The 8,216-nt window shown below is 46.3% G+C and overlaps 1 protein-coding gene across 1 annotated transcript; it reads right to left on the minus strand.

Moving 5' to 3' along the window:
* Positions 1-6,274: 6,274 nt before the first annotated feature.
* LOC310798805 (trypsin-1-like) lies at positions 6,275-7,676 on the minus strand (the record flags this gene model as incomplete). Its single annotated transcript, XM_083661356.1, has 6 exons — positions 7,589-7,676; positions 7,350-7,500; positions 6,972-7,222; positions 6,730-6,866; positions 6,443-6,544; positions 6,275-6,322 (listed from the first exon to the last, which is right to left on the minus strand). Exons 1-6 carry the CDS (start codon positions 7,626-7,628, stop codon positions 6,275-6,277), a joined length of 729 nt encoding a protein of 242 aa, XP_083517482.1. The 5' UTR covers positions 7,629-7,676.
* Between the last annotated feature and the right edge of the window lie 540 nt (positions 7,677-8,216).

The following is an 8,216-nucleotide window of genomic DNA, read 5'->3' on the forward strand; positions in this document are numbered from 1 at the left end:
AAGAGTTTATATTCACAATTTACACAAAAGATTTAAAATGTGCTATATTTTAGAGACAAATTAGGCTAATCACTGCATATAGGCTATATGTAAATAAACAGTGCCACATACACAGGCACATCCATTCATCAATAGTCTGTGCCAGAGTAAAAAATAAATAGAACCATTGATAGATTGCACTATATAACAATCACACCAGTGACAACAAGACTGTATAGTGACTGAGGCGTTTTTTGATACTTTTATCAAAACCAGCTCACTGTGGCCGCCCTGAGACTGGGAGGTTGTGTGAGTTCGATCACCGGGCGAGTCATACCAAAGACTATAAAAATGGGACCCATTGCCTCTGTTATGGAATGGATACTAACGTGCGTAGCCATTTAAGAGAATGGGAGGTGCTAGTGATTTGACGTAGCGAGTGCGTGGTGGAGCGAGAGAGAGCGAGTGGGCGTGCGTCAGTCAACGTCAGTCAGTCAAGGAAGTGGCTGTGAATGAATGAGCGGACAAGTCTAACGTTAATAGCAAATTTAGCACAGAATAATAACTGTACGGAAGAAGTGGTCGGTAATAAATGCAACATCATCTCAAGGCTACAGGCGTGTCCCGGTGTGCTGCTGTGTATTGTGTGGGTGGTTGGTCCCGAAGCTAAAAGTAAACTACTTCGGCCCTGGAGGGGGAAACCCTCCCCTGTGCTTCTCGACTACGGTCTGGGAGCAGAAGCAGGAAAGATCTTCCAACACCTCCCTGCTACAAACGGAGCATGCCTGAAAGAGGCGCCCACTTCCAACGCAGAAGTTGTGATCTAAAACAACAAACTTTCATGGGAGAACGACAGCTATGTTCACATTCACACCACACGCATGAGCACGGCGGCCAAAAAACACAACAGCACAGACAGTAGGCAACCAGTCTTAACAAAGCCATTATGTATATGTGACCAGGTCAATATACTCGACAACGCCACCTGGGGAGTTGCACCCCAGGAATACCACTGACTTAAAACCAAATAGCACAGATTCAGTTACCACGGAAGACAGAGACGTGTTTCTCCATAAAACCAAGAATTTATTTGATCAGAAATAAAAGGCTCTGCGGAAAAAGAGTTATGCATGTAATAACACAGTCATAAACTGATTATAGAACGTTATATTTATTACAGCACAAACTCTTTTTAATCATTTCCCAAAGTGGGATTAACAATGGACAATGGATAAAAACTAGCACAAGGAACGGAGCATAAATAAAATAGTGTAACGCTGCAGTGGGTGAGGGCCAATGTAGTTAAGAGGTAGATAAATAGGCAGAGCCCAGGGGGTGCAATTCTCACACTAGGGAACACAGCAAAAACACAACCCACGGCAAACTTAACCACGGCAGAGAAAACTAGGGTGTTCAGCGTGCAGTGAGGGGAAAGCTAACCCCTAACTTGTTGGCACTCACTCCACTGCAGGCCACTAGAGGAAGAGCTCCTAAAAGACAAACACCAGTTGGTTTACAACAAGGCCACAACAAGGAAATGCAATAATATAGTAACCATGATCATTTCTAATATAGGCAAAACAGCAGCATGGCAGAACCTACAAAGTATAAGAGGACGATGTTAAGTTCCATGTTTGATCGAAAGTAGGAAACTTACTTCGAGATACTTAATCACCCTGCTTATCAGATATAACTGAGCTGAACACAGTCATACATCAGGGAGTGGCAACCACCAAATGAGCAGAGGGCCACCAGCCAAGGACTACAACAAATTAACAAAATACAAGCATTGTAGCATGACTAAGTCACAGTCACAGTTGCATTACAGATTGATATTGAGATTAAACAGTACCTCACTGCAACGGATGTACTACCAATGAGGCAGGAGCATGGGCACAATCAGCAGGAGGCTGCAGAAACAACAAGCATTAAAACACCAATAAAACACATTAAACATGAACTGTCAGTTGTAGCAGTCTACATACCAAGGGTAACAACCAAGTGCAGCCAGGAGAATGGGGGTTCTGTGAGAACTCCTATTTATAGCACCTGGTGCTCATCAAATTGGTTGATTGGTGTTACATGATTGGTGTTGCCATATAAGGGCTTTCCTGTTACCATATATGGCACGCAGTGCAGAGAAGTGGAGGCTGCCATATAAGGGCTTTCCTGTTACCATATATGGCACGCAGTGCAGAGAAGTGGAGGCTGCCTCTCCCTGTCACATATATCAAATATAAATTCCATGCCCTGGCAGCCTACCTGTGCGCTCGATCTGAGGAGTCCTGTGCTGTCCACTGTGTCCAGTCCAGTCCCTGTACAAAGCAAAATAAAGTATCTCCTTTGTGATAGCCATAAACATAAACGCTTGATCAATATAAAGGCGCGCGATACTAACGATAGACGCTTGTTTTATGTCCATTTTCCGTAGATATTGACCTATGATATTGATGATGTGTACGTAAGGAAATTTAACTTCCGCGGACCGAGAGAGACGCTTTGAGATGGAGCAGGCCACTTTGAGCAGAGCAGAGGGGGGAGGTCCTTCTATCACACCATGGCATAATACGCGCCATAATCACTTGCCAGTAGGGGGAGACCCCTCCATAAAAAATGGGCCGGCCCGGTTCTCAGACAGCCAGAGGTGTGTAAATGTTGTGTTCAAGTACGCTGGGAATTTTCACTTCTACTATGATGTATTAGCCTAGTTTACAGGGGGGGCTTAGGGGGGGCTTGGCTAATTTCGGGGGGGCTAAAGCCCCCCCTAGCCCCCCCCTGGCGCCGCGCATGGATAGAAACACTAGGCACTGTCATGCATTCATCATTGTATAACTAAAATAAATGACGTTGAAGGAGGCAGTCTGAAAGCAAAAGTCTTTCCCAGACCCATCACAACATTAGTATCACCACCACTATGCAGCTCAATGGGAAAAAGGCGCAGGCTGCCAGGATCGATCTGTCAAGCAGGAGACAATGCCAACAACACCAGAGTGGGAAGTGTGGATCCTCCTCTGTCAGAGCACAGGAAACAGGCGAGGAGCCAATGGGTCGTCCCTGTCTTCTCCCTCAACATGGTCGCCTTGGCAAAACTTCCTGTTCTGGGGCCAGTTGCACCAACTGGTCTTACACTGGTCTTAAGCTAAGTTGCTCGTAACTTTACGACCTAACAGCTACGCCGGTTGCACCAAGGCGGCTTAAGCCTTCTTTTCACTACGACCAGGCGTAACTCTTACGCCTGGTCAGGAGGAGGCGTAGAGCCTGCCTGTCTCCGCGGAGACCTTTTTGAGTCCTTACCGTCATCGTCGTAACACAGCCAGTTCTCCGTCTTTGAAAGCACGATGTTAGATTATAACTAACTAGTTGTGTGGCTTAGCCTTCCCAAATGTTGCCGTTAATTTTTTAGAATTTAATACATAGAATTGGGAACGTTACATTCCATTTCATTCTGACTGTCTGTCTGGCTCAATCACCGCCATTTTTCCCCCGGAGCGAGGGAGGGTGGGAGGAGGGAGGGTGTAGTGATGCACATACAGTAGTGGCTGATAGAGCGTAGTGGCACAGTGACGCTCCAAGCAGGTCGCGAGGCACATTTTTGCGACATCATCCAATCAGGGTGCACTGGACGCGCATTGCTACGACCAGCATAGTTAAGACCAGACGTAAGCCGTGTTGGTGCAACAGGCATAAATCCACTCTAAAGACTGGTCTTAACTAAGACCGACGTAGGAGTTACGACCAGGCATAGTTAAGACCACTTGGTGCAACCGGCCCCTGGTGTTTTGAGAAGCAATATTGCCTTTCCTTGTCCAAAGAGAGGGGGTGGGGCCCGGCCGGGATACGGCTCTGAAGGTTGTAAACTGGACATGCAAGCCTGGCAGCCAGTTTCAAACTGAAGGCCTTTTAAGTTCAAAACCCTGCCTTGAATCTATTCGTTTGGTGTATTGGGAACTGCTGTTTGTCAGATTTGATGGATTCATCATTTCCCAAGCGGAATGCAGAATCTCATATCCACATTTCTTTGCAGTGACCAATGACCATTGGTGACTGCATGCAGGCGCGCGGGAAGCTATCTCCCACGAGGGGGTCTGAAGCATATACTCGGACTTGCGCGCCGCGCGCAGCGCGCCGCGCCGCGCCGAGCACTTTGCGCGTGCACGTGCGAGGTGCGAGCACACGCAAAGTGCGCTGCGCGGCGCGGCCTTGTGCGAGCATGCTGCGTGAAGTTGGCACTTGTAATGCACAATTTATTGTCTTAAAACTTGAATGGAATCAGGGGTGCCGATTTATGTCTGTGCCAGTGCGTGCCCATGCTTGCGCATGCCCGTCGCCCAACCCATCCCCCGATAAAGCGATAAAGCTGACGCAAACGCACCATAGGAGATTTAACAGCGACCTACACACACACACTTCACACACCACTTCAGTTCGACAGAATAGGAACAAGCGACCGAAGCATGCTGTAAACCAGTGTGTTTACTCACTACGTCAGCAGGGTAGAGTGCACTGACTCATGCAGCCAATCAGATTGGGCTATGTTTTGATCAACTCGTTTTGTAACCCGGGGCCGCCAGCGGGCCTCGGGTGGAGGAGTTTGCTATCAAATCAATGTAAAGAGACTCGACCCCGCCCAGCCCACAGCCTAGAGCCCAGAGCAGAGCACCCACGGGGAAATGAGGGGAGAGAGAGAGAGAGAGAGAGAGAGAGAGAGATGCCTGTGACAGTCACTGAAGTTTCGCCAAATGAGGGTGGGGCTGGGGGGGGCTGGGGGGGGCTGCGTCAAGAAGGTGCAGGGGCTGAGGCCGCCACCAGGGGGGGCTGCAGCCCCGGCAGCTCCCCCTTTCCAGCGCGGTTGACTGCATGTCTCACTGTGTGTCTCAGCAGCCAGCAGAACTGGGCTTTTACTGATGCACTTTCTGAAGGCTATTTACTTGATTAGACTTCTATTTTCATTTAAGATATTATTTTTTTCGTTAGTGTATAATTGTTTTCAGTTAATCAGGCAAACTTATCCTATTGGAATTTATAATTATTTCGTATGCTTCATGCATCCCTGAACATGCATATTTTTTACATCATGTCTATAGCAAATTATTTATTTAATTATTTAATTATTTAAAGTTAGTAGCCTACTTAATTAACCTGTGTGGTTACACCTGTGTGGCTACACCTGTGTGGCTACACAATTAACAGTGTGGCACAATTCTGCTTGTGCTTTCAGTAAAACAGTTGTCTAATGGTAAAGTAAAGGCGAATAAGAATTATGCAAAGGACAAATAATATGAAAATGAAGAAGCAAGAATATGAAAATGGATTAAAAAAGGCATCATCAAACATCTTTGAACAACACATCTTTGTTTTAATTTTGCTGGGCTCCACAATCATTTCGAGGATTCGAGGCAACCCATTTAGCAGCATCTGAGAGAGAAAGAGAGAGAGAGAGAGAGAGAGAGAGAGAGAGAGAGAGAGAGAGAGAGAAAATTGGCACGCAGCCTACAGAAGTTTAAAAGTCCAAACAAGTTCTGTATGTAGCTTAAATAATCAAATATCAAAGCTTAATATTGTCATATCACAGCGGTCATATAGCCTAATCTATATAATTATATTTGATGATTCACTATTTTTATTAATTATTATTATTATTATTATTATTATTATTATTATTATTATTATTATAACAGACTGTTCTGTATGTTATTGTGGACTCTTATTGTGAAATCCGGAAGAGGAAGTGGACAGTTGGTTCAGTATCTCTCTCGCCCCTGACCAAGTAAATGAGTGGCAGCCGCTCCCAACAACAAGTGGTTCGGACCATGGTCAGAGCGTCTGTGCTGACTGACCATGCATTAAAATGAGAAGGAACACTGACGGACCACGTAACAGACCACACTGACCAGCTGACTGACCACACACCAGTGGTCCGTGGTACAGTGACGGACCACAACAACTGGTCCGGACCATTCAGTTTAGCGCCCCCTAGTGGTACAGACCAATGGTCTGTACAGACCACTGAAATGGCTACAACCCCTGCTGTCTAAAGGGCAAGAGCTTTATCCCCCCCCCCCCTTACATATATGTTACATATATGTAACATATATGTTATTGATAGCAATAACATGATATTTGGAGACACAGGAATAAAGATGGATCGATAATGAATTTGCAAGCACAATAAAGTCTTTATTATATAAGGTGGAAAAATTACTGCACAGTATTCAAACTCCTATGGATACTGGAGGTAGAATGTAGAGGTAAGACTGTGGAGGTAAGATGGTGGATGATGATGGCAGGATCAGACTTAGTACTTGGCCATGGTGCTCTCCAGCCAGTCGTTGAACAAGCAGACCTGGGAATAGATACAGAAAGAAGTTAGAATACGGAGCCAGGAACATGTATTCAAATGGGCTGTCTTCTTTCTGTGAATGACATGGTGAATATGATCAATGAAGAGAGGTTTGAGCCTCACCTTGGCGTAGACACCGGGGTAGTCCCTCTCAGCACATCCGTAGCCCCAGGACACCACACCCTGCAGCTCACCGTTGCACACAACGGGGCCACCAGAGTCACCCTGAGAGGAGGAAATGCAAACAATGAGACGAGCAATCAAATCCAAAGTGGAAGAATAAAGTAAATATGTCAATGAAATTCAACAATAGAAAACTGCCCATATATCATCATGAAGGAGCTCCTGATATCAGAAAACACTGGTGGGGAAGGAGGACCTCTGCAGGTCACTGTGGTTGACTACAGTACCTGGCAGGAGTCCTTGCCTCCCTCCAGGTATCCAGCGCAGAACATGGCGTTGGTGATCTGGCCGGGGTAGGAGTCCTTACAGTCCCTGTCAGACAGGATGGGGATGTCCAGGCACTGCAGCTTGTTGCTGTCAGCAGCTGTGTTGCAGACGGATACAGGAGGAAGTAGATTAGAACAGCTTTGGGCAAAGTAAGAACAGTTAGTTGTTCTCTAATACCTGGTTCTTAAGATGCTGTACTCACTGGAGCTCTGGGTGTTGCCCCAGCCAGAGACTCTGCACATGGTGCCAGCGGGGGCACAGCTGGTGGGCAGAGCCACAGGCTGCACGTACTGGTTGAGGGTGGCGGGCTTGCTCAGCTTGATCAGCATGATGTCATTGTCGATGTTGTAGGAGCTGTATCTGGGGTGGCGGATGACACGGGAAGAGGAGACGAACTGCTCAGAGCCCTCAGTGACCCTGATGTTGTGCTCGCCCATACGCACCTGCACACGGCTGGAGAGGGAGGAGAAGAGTAGAGTTTAGCTTCATGATACCAATTACAATTAAACCATCTTCTTTATTCCTGACCAAATGAATCAATCAAACTTAAATTCCTGCTACGTATCAAGGAGTTGCTTACGACTTGTAGCAGTGAGCAGCGGACACAACCCAGTCCTTGTTGACCAGGGAGCCTCCACAGAAGTGGTAGCCAGAGTTCAGAGACACCTGATGGGGCTCGGAGTAGGGCTTGCACTCATACCCTCCGACGATCTTGTCGTCCTCCGTGGCGACTGAAAACACACAGAAGGCCTAGCAGTTAGGCACCAGTGAATGTGTAGACTAGGATCAATGAACACAGGGAAAGAGACTTGTACTCACAAGCAGCTCCGATGAGCAGAACGAAGACCAGAGACCTCATGGTTGCTGTGTGATCCTGTTGATGATAGGACTTCACCTGGACCCCTGGTTTATATGGACGCCTTCCCCCCACAGAACACACCTCCATCTGTTTTGTGACCAATCAGGATCCTGGAAAAAATGTAGGTGTGTGAAAAACAAATATGGTGCTCACTAGAGGGTGGGTACTAAAACTGACATACAGTATGACTGAAATGGTCTTATTTGTCAATCGTTTCTTATGTTCTAACAACTAAAGGGAAGAAATCTGGTCAATGTCTTTAAAGAGAATATGCATTCATATGAATGACCATAGAGTGTCCAAACCTTTTTGAATGGGGACCAGATTGTGAAAATACCTGGGGGCCAGCTGCTTCTCGCATGGGTTATAAAAAATAATCACATACAAAACAATTGTACTCTGGATTTTCTTTACGTGTTTGTTTGCAAACTGTATGATAGTGCTGTCATCCTTCGGTGAATGGAAAAAACACAAAGTGAAAATTGGCCCCCGGGCCGGACTTTGGACATGCCTGCCATGCATAGAGTATACAGTACAGTTGATTAGTGGATATCAGATTGCATAGTTATATACAGTATTATAATGTGC

Source organism: Poromitra crassiceps, assembly GCF_964638095.1.
Source record: "Poromitra crassiceps genome assembly, chromosome: 26".
In the NCBI taxonomy this organism is placed as follows: Eukaryota; Metazoa; Chordata; class Actinopteri; order Beryciformes; family Melamphaidae; genus Poromitra; species Poromitra crassiceps.